The 15,926-nt window shown below is 35.8% G+C and overlaps 2 protein-coding genes across 2 annotated transcripts; both read right to left on the minus strand.

Moving 5' to 3' along the window:
• Nucleotides 1-6,464: 6,464 nt before the first annotated feature.
• Nucleotides 6,465-12,106, minus strand: LOC110620691 (cell division cycle protein 48 homolog). The gene is made up of 9 exons (XM_021764511.2): nucleotides 11,943-12,106; nucleotides 11,629-11,794; nucleotides 10,772-11,000; nucleotides 8,457-9,223; nucleotides 8,151-8,372; nucleotides 7,983-8,054; nucleotides 7,604-7,885; nucleotides 7,084-7,443; nucleotides 6,465-6,991 (listed from the first exon to the last, which is right to left on the minus strand). The coding sequence occupies exons 1-9, from the start codon at nucleotides 11,969-11,971 to the stop codon at nucleotides 6,701-6,703; spliced, it is 2,418 nt and encodes an 805-aa protein (XP_021620203.1). The 5' UTR covers nucleotides 11,972-12,106; the 3' UTR covers nucleotides 6,465-6,700.
• A 457-nt stretch (nucleotides 12,107-12,563) lies between these two features.
• On the minus strand, nucleotides 12,564-14,342 carry LOC110620296 (UDP-glycosyltransferase 86A1). The gene is made up of 2 exons (XM_021763980.2): nucleotides 13,726-14,342; nucleotides 12,564-13,648 (listed from the first exon to the last, which is right to left on the minus strand). The coding sequence occupies exons 1-2, from the start codon at nucleotides 14,330-14,332 to the stop codon at nucleotides 12,735-12,737; spliced, it is 1,521 nt and encodes a 506-aa protein (XP_021619672.1). The 5' UTR covers nucleotides 14,333-14,342; the 3' UTR covers nucleotides 12,564-12,734.
• Nucleotides 14,343-15,926: the final 1,584 nt, after the last annotated feature.

Genomic DNA, 15,926 nt, shown 5'->3' on the forward strand with positions numbered 1-15,926 from the left:
TTCACTTTTTTTACTTTTAGGTTATATGTTATTTACATGTTTAAATTTCGATGAATTAACGTTTCGTATAAGATTGTATCACCAATTCGCAGCTTAATCAAGGTTTCAATCTAAATTTTAATTCGCCCTAATTTTAATTTAATTCAACAAATAGCATTTTTTTTCTTTTCAAGTTTGAATAAAAAATTAATTTAAATTTGAAATCGATCCAATTAATTTCTTAATAAATTAAAATATAATTATAATCCATTTAAATTTTATTAAAATTGATTTAATTTGAATCAATTTCAATTTCAATTTCAAATTAGACTTATAATTATTAAGAAGGTAAAACAAAATCAAAATTTACTTTGAACATGTAATGGAAAGAAAATGATTCCCCAACAACCTCAACACTGGGGAGTAGGACCCACACAGTAGGAAGCGGAACACGTGCAATCCTGACAAGGTTTGAAAGAGAGATGCCACGAGGGACACAATTGACTAGTAATGTGACAACGTTTCGTTTGTATGTAGGAACCTTTTTGGACTTTTACACGTGGATACGCACGTGCGGGTGAACAAAACTGCTCTGGATTCTGCAGGCACCTGTTCTCTGAAGAACGAGGCTGGCTGGCTGGCTGCCTGGCTGTGGCTTTTGTTGTTATTATTATAGAGAGATGGAGAAGTGGCCCATCCTCCCAACCTTCTTCCTTCTTTTTCTTCAACCACTTTGTCAGTTCTCCCATCATTTCAGATTCCCTCCTCTTAGGGATTAATGTATCATCTCTCTCAAAAGTCTCATCTCCATTGAAGAAGCTCCATCATCATTTTACCATATACATTTACCCACCGCTTGAAATGAAAAAATTTTAATTCAAATCTCTTTATAAAAAATTTTGATTCTAACAAGAGGGGGTGTGGGGCATAAGGTGTACCCATAGACATGATTGATACCTACTTCCATGATATGATATGATGTGCTTTTCACCATTATTAATTTGTTGATTTATATGTAATGCATTTGATGATGCCAATGGTGACCCCTCTTCTTTGAATCAACACAAGTGCTTGTCTGCTTGAGAAATTATTACACATTGTTGGAGCCTATGGTAATAATTTATTTAATATTTATTAAATTTTGAATTCAATGTAAGATATTTTCAATGGGGTTTCATGTTGGGGATAGACAAGCTAGAACTTGCAAAAAAAGACAATTATAATTAAGCAAATGAGTGGCCATTAATCTCCAATTTTTCATGTGTGGATGTCTCCCAAATGTCTTGTAAGCATCCATCCATCTCTATCCCTCTTTTCATTTCATGGCTTTGCTATGGTTTTGGAGACTGACTCCTTATCTCCTGCATTCCTCAAAACTAGCTAGCATTAAATCCCCACCGTTGGATTAAACTTATCAACCCATGATCCGTAACCCTCACCTAATAATCAAGTGTCTGTCTCCTAATATGAAACTCATAAATTCAAATCTTAATAATTTCGTTGTCCTTCATATACCTTTGGAATTCACTACAACTGCTTATATGTCACAATTATCTTATATGAGTGTATTTCACAGTGGTAAACAAAAGAAAATTAACTTAGATAGAAAACTTGAGATTTTTCTTTTGTCTCTAACGGCTTTAAACTCAAGCACTCTCAACTGTGAAAACGATTCCGGTATGAATGTGTTAAAACTCATTGGTAAAGTTGAGATATATATATATTTTTTCTATAAACCATCTCGTATTCAAAATACACTAACTGAATTATTTCAGATTCACATCGAGTAGGTCAATTAAGGGATAAAACAACTTTTAAATTTTAAAAGTATTTCATACCCAGATCTCGAACTTAAAACCTTTGATTAGAGGAGAAAGAATTTGTGTTATCCCATCTCACCCCTCAATAGGTGGTAAAGTTGAGTTATTTTTGGGATACTCATTCAAGTTTTTCATGAAGTGTGAACATAAAAGAGAGGTCTAGTCAATATATGCAGCAGAAGCAAATTGTCAGTGTGAGCTATCCTGAAATGAATGCAAAATAGGTTTGCAGTTTGTCAATTTCCATTAAATTCTTGACTTCTCTATGTCACCTACATATATTATGGTTCAACAATGTTTGAAAAATCAATCTCTTCCCTCTGTCAGTCCATTCTCAGGAACTTTTCAAATGCAGAATTGGAATGAAATCAGCAATTAGACAGTATATCAAGTTCACAATTTTAGGTACCTCAGAAACCTTATCAGAAAAATAATAGATTAAATCCAAAAGGAATCTAACTGGGTTTTATCTGGCAACCAGCAATTATTTATGATATGCATTTGCAGCCTTTTAGAAAAAAAAATTGTGGGAAAAAAAATCATCAGCAATCCCAAGGAAAAATGTGATCAGGTCAGACATGAGGTTCTGAAATATTGCTTCCTCTTCAGACTGACACATGCAACAATTTACAATGAGTGGACATGTCTGACATTGCCATGAATTGTAAGAAAAAAAAAATATAATATCCTTTTACAAGTTACTGTAATGCCACTGCTTCCTGATTGATGTCCAGAGTTATTACAGCTATCCTTATCTTAGTATAGTTTGATTCAAACTTGGATGAGAATACCTAGATCATGCAATTGTATGATCAAGAGTAACCAAATCTTGATGTAGAATTGAAGTGGTAAAAGTAAAAGCTACCATTGGCATCAGTTGCTTAAAAGTGAATGCAGACTGTACATGCAAATTGAAAACCCTACACCCAAAAAAAAACATATATACCAGTGCTGCAGTACTAGTTGCAAATCTAGCTCCCACCGTTCTTGGATGCAGCAACGTCAAATGCAATAAAATATAACGAGAACTCTGCTACAAGATATGATAGAAGCAGGATGGAGAACCTTCAGGATATTATTGTATATTTTCATATGTAGGTCGCAGCATTATCTTAAGAGTATCAAATAATCTTGCCTTGTATTTAGCACTTGGAAACAATTAAAATTCTGTAGCTTAACCAAAGATTTTGGAATGCAAGGCCTCCTACATCATCTCCAGGTCCAATTCCACACAGAACTTGGAAGCAACCATGCGAAATGATGCACACTATACAGCACATTCAGGAGCATTGTATATCTTCGTGTGTTGGTCACAACAATATCTTGCGGAGTATGCAATAGTCTGCCTCCTTTTCGTTTGTGAAACAAAAATGGAAACCGTAAGCAATGCAATTCTGTAGCTTAATGAAAGATTTGCAATGCAAGGCCTCCCACATATTCAGCAGATCGTCGATAAAATCCTTCTATTTATTATTCAAGGAAGTTGACAAAGTCCTTTCATTTTGCAGCACCTTAGATAGCATAGCTTTAAAGTTGATGGCGAGATTCAAATAAGAGAACGAGAACACGTATAGTGGCAACTTGGACACCCAGAGAAGGGAGAGCAATTTTTCAAATCATGCAGAAATGGAAATTTATTTTTAAAATCATGCAGGATCCGAAAATATTTTCGGATCCTGTGTGTCAATGCACTGGGTTCGGCAGTCATACTGCCGAACCCAGAAGTTCGGCAGCTATCTTGCCGAAGAAGAAGAAGTTCGGCACCTATAGTGCCGAACTGTTGTCAGAGTCACTTGTTCGGCACTATAAGTGCCGAACAAGGGGGACCGTGCCACGCGAGCAGACTAATCTGCTCGCGTGGCTGCAGCGTGGCATGTTCGGCACCATTGGTGCCGAACATGCTTCAATGCTTGTCAGACTTTCCTGACGAAGAAAGAGTTCGGCACTGATAGTGCCGAAAAGAGTTCGGCACTGATAGTGCCGAACTCTTTTCTTCACATGCAGAGCCACACGGCTCTGCATGCACAGCGCCCGTACAGAGGGGACTTTGGCTTTAAGCCAAAAGTGTCCCTCTTCTTCTTCCCTTTCCCCCTTCAAATTTTTTTAACCTCCATTCTCCTCTGCGCGCAGCTCCCTTCCTCCCTTCCTTCTCTCCTCTCTCTCGACAGTTTGCCGGAAGCCTTCATCTCCAGCGCAGCTTCTCCAGCGCAGCTTCTCCTTCTCCAGCGCAGATCTCCTTCTCCAGCCCAGATCTCCTTCTCCTGCCACCAGGTTTTGCTTTAAGCAATTTTTTTTTTTTTTAAATATGCATATATAATTTTTTTCTTATTTAATTTATAGAGAAATTGAAAATAAAAGTGATCGGAAATGGGAAATGAGAGTGATCGGAAATGGAATGATGTATAGAGCGCTGGAGGAGAAATTTATAGGCGGGGAGTTCGGCACCAACCCTGCCGAAGTAGTTCACGGACTGCCCCCACGCAGCGTGCATGCATGCTGGTGCATGCATGCCTATGCGTATAGGGGTGCATGCACACCAGCATGCCTATGCGTATAGGGGTGGCCCTGCATGCCATTCATAAGCTCTTTGGCACTTTATTAAAATAATAAATAAAATAATTTTAAAATAAAAAATAGAACACTTTATTAGATAATTTATATTTAAAAATTATAATAATAATATTAATATATTTTAATTAATATCAATAAATAAATTTTAATTTATTATAATATTTTATTAATTTTTTATAAAATTTTTAAATATATATTTATTTAATATATTTTATTTTCAGGCAATTTGTTCGGCAGTATCACTGCCGAACAAATTTGTGGGATGGGATACAATTCCTGTACATTCACATGGGATGGGCTGTGATGCAATTCCTTCACATGGGAAGGGTTCGGCACTCATAGTGCCGAATTCCTAAATTTGGTTTGTTTTATTTTATATATTTTATTTTCGTGAAACATAGATAATTTTAAGTATAAAAAAAATTAATATTAATATATTTTAATTGATATTAATAAATAAATTTTAATTTATTAAAATATTTTATTAATTTAATTTTTAAAATTTATATTTGTTTTACATATTTTAATTTCATGGTAGAATTTGTTCGGCAATCAAATTGCTGTACGTGTACATCCCTGCATGCACCTAAGTGTAGGTGCATGCATGCAGGGCTTGCACGGCCTGCAGGCCCTGCCATCTTTAATTAGCTAAATAAAAGTGTTCGGCACTATAAGTGCCGAACACATTCTTTAATCAACATGCCTTGATCCTCATGCTAATATTATATTTTAATTGATATTAATAAATAAATTTTAATTTATTAAAATATTTTATTAATTTAATTTTTAAAATTTATATTTGTTTTACATATTTTAATTTCATGGTAGAATTTGTTCGGCAATCAAATTGCTGTACGTGTACATCCCTGCATGCACCTAAGTGTAGGTGCATGCATGCAGGGCTTGCACGGCCTGCAGGCCCTGCCATCTTTAATTAGCTAAATAAAAGTGTTCGGCACTATAAGTGCCGAACACATTCTTTAATCAACATGCCTTGATCCTCATGCTTGTTCGGCACCATTGGTGCCGAACATGCCACGCTGCAGCCACGCGAGCAGATTAGTCTGCTCGCGTGGCACGGTCCCCCTTGTTCGGCACTTATAGTGCCGAACAAGTGACTCTGACAACAGTTCGGCACTATAGGTGCCGAACTTCTTCTTCTTCGGCAAGATAGCTGCCGAACTTCTGGGTTCGGCAGTATGACTGCCGAACCCAGTGCGTTGACACACAGGATCCGAAAATATTTTCGGATCCTGCATGATTTTAAAAATAAATTTCCATTTCTGCATGATTTGAAAAATTGCTCGAGAAGGGAAAAGGTATTAGCGAGTAATGGAATGCTTTGAGGAGTTAAAAATAAGGGTAGATTTGAAGATTCCCAAATAAATCAATCTTCGAAATTGCCATGGACAGGCAAGACATAACCTGGTAAATTGAAACAGATTAGTAACCAGAGGGAAAGATTCATGTGGCTCTCTTACTTCCTTTGCAAATCAGCAGTCCTTAGGCCGCCCGCTTGATTGACTTCATTACATCATCCTCTTCCTCCTCAAACTTCTAAGCAAGGGAAAGGATGGAACTTCTTTCCCATTTCCAAAACCATTGGAGAGAGAAGATACCGTTGGACTAATATCGTAGGCTCTTTGGCTGTTAGAAATTGAAGAAAAGAAGAGAGAGAAAGGAGCGCCGGTTCGATTCTAACATAATCTTGATGGAGTTGCAAGGAGAATTTCTACCAAGTCAGAAAGAAGCCTACGCCTAAGAAAATGGGCTCAACTGTGCTGAGGTGGTGAAGCAGCTTTCTTCACCAAGCTCGGACTTGGACCATCTCCGGAAGTGCTCTCGCTAGTTTCTTCTCCGGCAGCAAGTCAAGTGGCTACAACTCCTTGCTCCTTGTTCAGTCACTTTACTCCGACCATTCTACCCGGGTAAAGAAATTCCGTTGTTTTCTCAGTGGAAGCCACAGTTCAGCAAGCAGCCGTTTAAAGGTTGAAGTACAGATTAGGGGTACCCTTTATGGTTGTGAAAAGCAATAATCTGTAGACAATCCCAAACAGAACCCGTAATCAACTGTATTAATTGACGCATTATAAATTGCAAAGTGATTATAAATTTAACATTCTAAAAAGTTGGTACATCAAGATTCAATATTCATCCATGATCACCAATATAGAGGCAGAATCTGTTCTATCGACTTGGAAGAGTAGCCATAGTCTTCCACTGGCCAGAACCCAAGGCTCCACTAGGACAAAATAAATAATCACGTGGACTCTTAAAACTACAACGTATATGGAAGTAAACAGATACACATAACATTTGAAAATGACAAATTAATTGTAAAGGTCATCATCATCAGCCCCCCCTGCAGAAGCCGCAAAAGGATCACTTCCAGTAGCTGCACCACTGGCTTCAGAAAACCTGAATTCAGTTCCAAAGCCTCTCGACTGTTGCAAAGTTTGAGCAAATGCCTGGTATTTGCGGATGTCAGCGTCGCTCACACTCCTGCGGGCATACTTCATTGACTCCTCAAAATGTGCTGCTTTAATCTCTGCCACATCATCCTCAACATCTTCCTCCATTGCTTCTGGGTTCTCTCTACGCTTCCTCTCCCTCTCAATATCCTGCAAGACATTAAGAACATGGGGGTACTCGGTCATATTCTATAACAAGGAAAAGTATAGCAGGGGGGAGAAGAAAATAAGGATAAGCATACCTTTTCAATGTTCTCTCTAATAGCATATTTGCAAGCACGCTGGCAAATCTCAGTAATATCGGCACCACTGAAGCCCTGAGTATACTTGGCAAGAGCTCTGAGGTCAACATCTTTGGAAACTGGCGATTTCCTCAAGCAAGCTTTGAAAATTTGATGACGAGAATCCTCATCAGGAAGAGGGATGTAAATCAGCTGATCAAGACGGCCAGGACGCAGAAGTGCAGGATCTATGATGTCTGGTCTATTAGTGGCTCCAATTATAAAAACAGTTTTCTTTGCAGACATACCATCCATCTCCGTCAGAAGCTGGTTCAAAACCCTATCAGCAGCACCTCCGGCATCCCCTACACTACTTCCTCTCTACATGATAATAAATGGCAGAAAACAGCATCAGCAAGAAGCAATGTATAAAATAATTTTCACTTGTATACTAAAGGAATTACCAAATCCAACATGAACACAACTGAACAATTAGTATATATGAACCTCAAACTACCAGGGAATTAAGAGAGAAACAAACCTGAGTAGCAATTGAGTCAAGTTCATCAAAGAAGAGGACACAAGGAGCAGATTGGCGAGCCTTATCAAAAATCTCTCTCACATTGGCTTCACTCTCACCAAACCACATTGTAAGCAACTCAGGACCCTTGACACTGATGAAATTTGCCTGGCACTCATTGGCAATAGCTTTTGCCAGAAGAGTTTTCCCACATCCAGGAGGGCCGTAGAAAAGAACCCCCTTAGAGGGTGACATTCCAAACTTCTCAAATTTCTCAGGATGCTCCACTGGATATTGGACAGTCTGCATCATGCAAGTAATCGGACACCAACAAAATTTTAGCCAAAGATACACAAGAATGAAAGTCATATGAGTAACCTAATAGATCAAGAACAATTACCTCTTGAAGTTCTCGCTTAACATTCTCCAGACCTCCAATATCTTCCCAGCTCACATTAGGTACTTCAACAACCTGGTCCAAAAGTTCTCGGTTAGAAACTTAACAAACAAAACAACAGCCAATAAGAGAAGTAAATCAGGTCCCTACAAATATCTTGCAGACACTTACTGTTTCACGCAGGGCAGATGGGTTGCTTGTTCCAAGTGCAGTTTGGAAGTGTTCATTACTAACTGCCATAGAGTTAAGTATCTCAGCATCTATTGACTCATCTTCCAAGTCGATCACATCCATCTTCTCCCTGATGCACTGAAGTGCAGCCTCAGTGCAAAGAGCAGCTAAATCAGCACCAACATAACCATGTGTGTCTTTGGCAATTCTTTCTAAATCAACCTGCAAAATAAAAATCATAGAAGTTGAATTAATCGAGTAAAGAATAAGTATTATCTTCAAAAGGTACAGAGAGATTGAATTTACATCTTCAGCAAGCTTCATATTCTTAGTATGGATTCGAAGAACCTCAAGACGTCCAACTTCATCAGGAACACCAATATCAATTTCCCTATCAAATCTACCAAACCTTCTCAAAGCTGGGTCTATGCTGTTGGGACGGTTTGTGGCCCCAATAACAATAACATGTGCACGGGATTTAAGTCCATCCATAAGTGTCAATAGCTGAGAGACTATCCTCCTCTCAACTTCTCCATGTGTCTTCTCCCGCTTGGGAGCAATTGAATCAATCTCATCAATAAAAATAATGGATGGTGCATTCTTCTCTGCTTCCTCAAAAGCTTTTCTGAGATTGCTTTCACTCTCACCAGCCAATTTGGACATAATCTCAGGTCCATTAATACAGAAGAAGAAAGCACCAGTTTCGTTGGCAACAGCCCGGGCAATTAGTGTCTTCCCAGAACCAGGAGGTCCATAAAGCAAAATTCCTTTTGGTGGCTTCACACCAATTGATTTGAATAGCTGTGGATGTCTAAGTGGAAGCTCCACCAACTCCCGAATCTGAGCCATCTGTTTTCTAACACCACCAACATCATCATAGCCAACTTCATCCAATCTATTTTCATCTTCCCGCCTTACTGGCTCTCCCTCACAGAAAATCTCAGTGTCTGGGGCAACCACACAGTACTCTGCAGGGTCCGTCTCAATAACCTTGAACTCGACACTTCTCATTCCCCCTCTCACAAGGAAGAGATCACCCTTCCTGACTGGGCGATATGCCTCCAGGAAGTAAGCTGCAGATTCAAATCAGAAGCTCAGAAGCATAACATAATTTAACCAGCATTTACACATAAAGTAGATAGACTATTAAGTAAGAGACTGCAGACTGGATATTAGTATATAAAAAAAAACAAATGGACAGAGTCAATCTCGCAACTGCTCTATAGTCTATATAGCTCCAGAACTTTTTATTAGTGACCTCCCACCATGACAGAGATAGACCAGTAAAAAAGCCTTCACTTATATCAGTAAGGATACAATACTTGTACAGTCAATCAGTCCACAAACACTGAAAGTTCATGACTATCACCCCTCGGAATGAGAAAATTCTGTATAACATGAGGACTTGTGGATGCACATAGGTATATAGAAACAATAGCACTAACTGCTTCTGTGTTTGTGTCTGTGCAAACAAGCAAACAAACGGCACCCATGCAATGAGAGCAAAATTGAGGACAGGGGCAATGATACAAAAGTCTCTCTAAGCAGAAAGTCTAAATCAAACATAAACGAACATGAGTAAAAGTCTAATCCTATGGGAACAATATATATATATATAAAAGGAAAATATTGAAATGTTATTTCCATATTGAATCACTCACATACCTAATATATGATATAACAAATAATGATAAATGGTAAGGCACATAAACAGTGTTGTGAAAGGGAAAATGAAAGACCCACAGGAGAACAGTCTCTCAAAAGTCATAAACTTAAATTCTTAGAGAAAGGGCAAGTGAGTAGAAAAAACATAGAACTCATAAATCTTATATGATGTCATACGATATAAAAGAAAGAAGAAGAAAGAAAAAGGAAAATTGAAGAAGAGAGAAAACATGAAAATAAAGAGACCAATTTAATTCCAAAAACTAAATACTCTCAAAGCGACAAGCTTATATAAACAACTAAAATGGGAAAATGCTAAATTTCCTGCTCAATATACAACTTCCTAAAACCCTATACAAATAAAATTAGTTATTAGATTTCCTACAAGTAAAAGAAGAAAATTACTAAGGTGCCTTTCTTTACAAGAAGGGTTAAAATCACATCTAGGAGTTGGATTATGCCTATTGAAAGGATCGGAGATGGATTGTGAATGTACTCCATGAAATGGGGAGTCAATTGATATGTATGCATGCATGCATGTATGTTGACTCCCATAAATTTAATAATTGAACTCTCTTTTTAATATAGTGGAGACAAAAAAAGCATGTGGTAAATTTAAAGATTTATTTACTTCTAAAACTCTAGTATTCCTATTTGTATAACTGTATGTGTGATCACTAATCAACTGACAATGATTAGTTACTTATATATAAAGAAATATGTATCTGATAGCATTAATAATGATCAAGCTTTTTATAGTTTTCAAGGCATTAGATCTCATCAAGTCTAATTATAAGATATTACTACTATCCCTTTTGGTATCTTTTGCAGTATTTTATTATATATTGACTCAAAAAAAAAAAAAATCTTAGACCCATCATGAGAGAGTAAAATATAGAGAATCATAAATTATTTTCAGATATCAGCTAGAAATAGAAGGTTCAGAATAAACTCACGCTTCAAGTATGCATCAAAGAGATTTCCAGTGACCCCTTCAATTGTGTCATCTATAGGCAGTATGTGAACACGCTTTCCATATTTGACATCGGGACATTGGTGCACAGAGACAACATCTCCAAGCCTAACCCTAAGGTTTGACCTCACAACCTTATTCATCCTGATCTTTGGCTCATCACATGTGTCATCAGCAAGTGCAATGCAGATTGTATCTTTCCTTTTCTTACCCTAAAGGACATAAAGCAGCATAGTTATATACATGCAAATAAGTGGAATTTGTTTATGACTTCCTCTGAGATGGTTAGCAACCCGAACAAAAAAAAGCCCATAGTAAAGAACAACAAAAAGAACTGCATCCCCATTGTAGAAACTATTTTAGTGCACCCATAAATCATAGGATTAGCCAACAAGCTGACTATATAATGCTTAACAATATGAAGGGCCCTGCAAAAGCCAATTCCTTTTGAAACCACAATCACCGCCTCTTTTCAAATGCCATGTTGGAACTACCATTATGAACAGACCAACAAATTCTATCCTCCTTGCAAATTGGGAACCAACTAAACGCTCAATCAGGAAAAGAAAAGCCTCCGTCTACAATGAACTCAGTAAGACGCACATAAAAACTAAAAATATGAAGCAAAATTCAGCTCATGATCTTTAGACTCCATGAACCCATATTAGATAACTATCCAGCAACCCAAATCTCTCATAACACTAGATATAAAACACAAATCTCAATCCCAAACCTAATCAAACATAAAACGCATCATAAAGACACATAATCAATATCCAAAAACCAGCAAAAACAACTCCGAACAATAATTCAAACCCGGAAGTAAAGAAGAATTCAAACCTTAATTAAGATCGTGTCACCCCGAAAAAGCTGGAGCTTCTCCATGGTGTCGGGGTGGAGCGAGACAACCGAGTTATCATCATTGGTAGCCTCATCAACAACGAGCCGATTCGGCGCCTTCTTGCGCTCCAAAATCGCAGTACTAAAATCCCTCTTCGTTCCCTTACTGAAAACCAAGTACCCATTAAGAAATGAATCCTCAAAAATAAAAAAGTTGCAAAATTTATTCATTGTTCTGAAAAAAAAAATCGAAATCGAGGATTGTAAAAGGAATAGATACGTGAATGTAGATCTGGGTAATGGATAACACTTACGAGTCAGAGGATTCGGCTTGGTTAGACATGGTCGAGAGATGGAGAGCTACACAGAATTGAAAATATCGATGAATTTTACAAATTTGGATCTGAGCAGATGGAATTGGGTAATTTATAGGAGACTGATAAGCAGTAAGCTCCTTTTCTTGTTAGGAAAGAAAAGAGGTTTATTTCTGCTTCTTTTCTAGACTATAATGGAATTTTTTTTTTATTAAGTTATAAATAATTAATTAACTCTTTCATGTAAATAATAATAATAATAATAATTATACTCAATTTCATAGTGCAAAATTCTTTTACATTTTAAAATTTTATTTTTAATATTTAAACTGGATAAAAACATTTCAATCACTTGATAAATTAAAGTCTTAGTTTCCATAATTATTCCGTATTAGAAAAATATTTCAATATTTCTTTGCACTAAAAAAAGTTTAATTTGTTTTATATTGTTATTTGATTTTAAATAATTATAATTGAATTTTTATATTAAATTAATGCATAAAATTGATAAAATTATTTTTTATATAATTAAGAAATATTTATTACCAATGTCTATTATTATTACCATTATTCAATCCATTGATTTGAAGGAAGAAAAAAAGGATTAAAGACTTATAAAAGTGGATAATCTACAGTTTAGTAGATGCATTGCTTGGCTTGCTCACATCTCAATGGTAGAAATTTATATAAAACGGTTACTTTTACACTTTAATTTATTCTTTAATTGAAGTGAGAGAGGCTCAAAATTTTATTCCTTAACCTTTGTGCAAGTCTATGGAGCTTCATGAGTCCTCATCTTGCCACTTGGGAAATTTTGACCTTGAGATCAACAATAAACTGCTTGAAATTTTTTTCTGACGATCCAACGCTGGATACTGCATCTTCCACCTTCCCTTTGATTTTCTCCATATTCTTCCTTAAATCATTGGCTGATTTTCCGATCATCAAACACTTGATCTTTTCTGCAATCTCATCCCTTCTGATTGGCTTCCTATCACAAAGATTGATCCCAATCTTCCAATCATCAACCACTAATTTTCTATTAGTGATTTGATCAGTAAACAGAGGATAACAGAGCATTGGAACATTAAACCATATAGTCTCCAATATAGAATTCCACCCACAATGTGTTAAAAACCCACCAACCGTTGGATGTGAAATCACTGAAATTTGGCAACACCAAGGCACAATCAATCCTCTATCCTTGATCTCATCTTCAAATCCAACGGGTAGAATTTCAGAATCATCACAACCCAAAATACCTGGACGAAATACCCAAATAAAACTCACTTTGCTAAGCAAGAGCCCATGGGCTATCTCTACGACATCCTCCCTGCTCATAAATGCAAGTGAACCAAATGAGACGTATAAAACTGAACCAGGAGGCTTAGCTTGGAGCCACTGGGTGCAGTCAGATTGGGACCACAGGCTAGTAAACACAGCTGTTTTCGTGAAACCACTTAGGAGAAAGATTGGCCCAAGAGGATAGAATGGCTGCTTCTCTTGGAGGGCTGAGATGGTTCTGGGTTCAAGCTCTTGTACTGTGTTGCAGATAACAAGATCTGCTTCTTTCACACCTTCAAATATGGCCTTATGAATCATCCTCAGCGCCACACATGTATCGGGAGCTTGAAGATATGAGGGCAAGTCCTTGGGCTGGATACTCTCCACTCCTGGAATATAATCTATGACGTCTTCTCGATTATCTGTATCACACATATTGAAAAATAATAAATTTGCAGCTTAATGAAGGAGATATGCTGTTGAAAAAGAAGATACGTACCATGACAAGCATAATGGCCATTGATCTTGAGGAGGTCCAAGTGATAGTAGAGAGTGAAAACGAGAGCTGGTTCAGTCCAGAAAGAAACATTAACAAGATTATACTTGTTAGAAATCATTGATGGCCAAGTAAAGAAAGTGTCTGCGATTAAGCAAGTGATTTGTGGAGTTTGATGAACTAACTTTCCGACAAGATCATCAACATGAGCTGGGAAGACAAGCATGAGACCTTCCATGAATTGGTCTGAGTTGATAAATCTGTCGAAACTTAAAGGAAATCCATCGCTTATAGTTGTGTAGCGAATGTCAAGGCCAGATTTACGAGCTTCAGTAAAGATATCGGATTGGGTGGTGTTGGGAGGAGAAGATTTAGTGATGAGTTGGTGGAGTTTTTGTGTGTTGATGAAGGTTATGGTGAAGCCTATGGATGCTAGCTTTATTGCAAGATGAACAAAGGGGATGATATGTCCTTGGAGAGGACAGGGTACCATAATCGCATGAGGCTTGTCTTGGTTTTCGGCCTCCATTTCTGAGCCTCTGTGTGTTTTGAGAGAGAGAAAGAGAGAGTTGTTGATAAGTCTCCTTACAGCAGAGGTGGCTAGATCCATTTTGATCCAATGATTGAAGTTCTTTATTATTATTTTTTTAAAAAAAAATAATTTTAGCTTTAAAAGGAGAAGAGAAGAAGAAATAGCTGAAAAGGCCTTTTTTGTCTATATTTTTTATTAAGTTCTCTTATAGAAAGAAAAAAAAAGCCTCTATTTTATTAAGCATTATTTATAAGAAAGCATAAGAATACTATTTTTTTAGCATATTTTTTGGATAAATTATAGCCATTGAATTTATTTTAAAATTTGTGAATATATGTAAAAAAAAAATGCCAAACACTTTGTGAATAAAAAAGAGATGGTGAGTAAGAATGCAGGGAAAAGAAGATTGCCCAATCGACAAAACATATGACAAAAAGTGAAAAATCGTGATTTGTGGTTTCTTCATTTTTGTTGGCCGTTTGTAAAAACATTTAAAGTAAATGGATAAAAAGAAAATCAATTATTCAACAACCGAACGTGTTATACTTATTGAAAAATAAGGTGAAAAAAAAAAAAAAAACGCAAACATTAACGAACACACCCTTACGTGACTATGTGTTTTCATTATGTACTTCCAACGTACTACATCCGACCCACTATATACACACTCTCATGTGACTGTCTTTTCATTATGTACTTCCAACCCAGTGCATCCGACCCACTATATTTTTAAATATAGGATATAAGACAAATCAAATTAAATTTTTAAAAATTTAAATTTGATTCATTAAATTTTTTTAGTTGAAATTGAATTTAAATTAAATATTAGTAAGTTTAAATTTATCTCCTTCAGCAAATAAACTAAGGCGAGTTAAGTTTTTATCGAGTTTAAATTTCAAATAATTTATAAATGATTTAATTTATTTATAATTATAATAAATTTTAATTTAAATTAATAAATTTAAAATTAAATAATTTTAATTAATTAAATATATGTATAAATTAATTTGTAAACCTATAAAGAAGAGCTCTTATATATTAAGAATTTAGATATTTATAAATTCTAAAAGTATAATAAAATCGTATAGTTTAGAAAATTTAGAGTGACTCATGAAAATTTATATATATTTTTAGTACAATTCTTTTATGACATTGAATTTAATCAATTTTACAAGTCAATTTGTGAGTTTGCCATAAATCTGAAAACAAATCAAGTATATAGTTTTAATAAACTAAAAATTATAGAACTTAAGTTTAATTTATTTATTAAATAACTATAAATTTGATATTTTGAATTGGAGTCGAATTAATTAAATTTTTATTAAATTAAATCTAAAATAGTTCACAAAATAATTTAATTTATTTATAAACAAACGAAGAGCTGCCCCTCACAATTTTTCAATCCATCGTGCTACAATTCACACTTTTTCTAAAACATGTCCTTTCCCCTTATATTTTGTTATCAATTATTTACTCCTCTTTTCCTAAAAAAATGTGCTTACACTTTTTTTAAAAAAAATCTGCTTATAAAAATATCTTTTTGTTTTATAAAATTAACCCTTCATTCATTTGCTAGATTTTTACCAGAGTTAAACAAAACAAAATTGAAAGAACAGCAACCCCAGATCAGAATTGAGCATTGTGGTGATTCACAGAAAACCATAACGAAGGC

Source organism: Manihot esculenta, chromosome 8, assembly GCF_001659605.2.
Source record: "Manihot esculenta cultivar AM560-2 chromosome 8, M.esculenta_v8, whole genome shotgun sequence".
Taxonomy (NCBI): domain Eukaryota; kingdom Viridiplantae; phylum Streptophyta; class Magnoliopsida; order Malpighiales; family Euphorbiaceae; genus Manihot; species Manihot esculenta.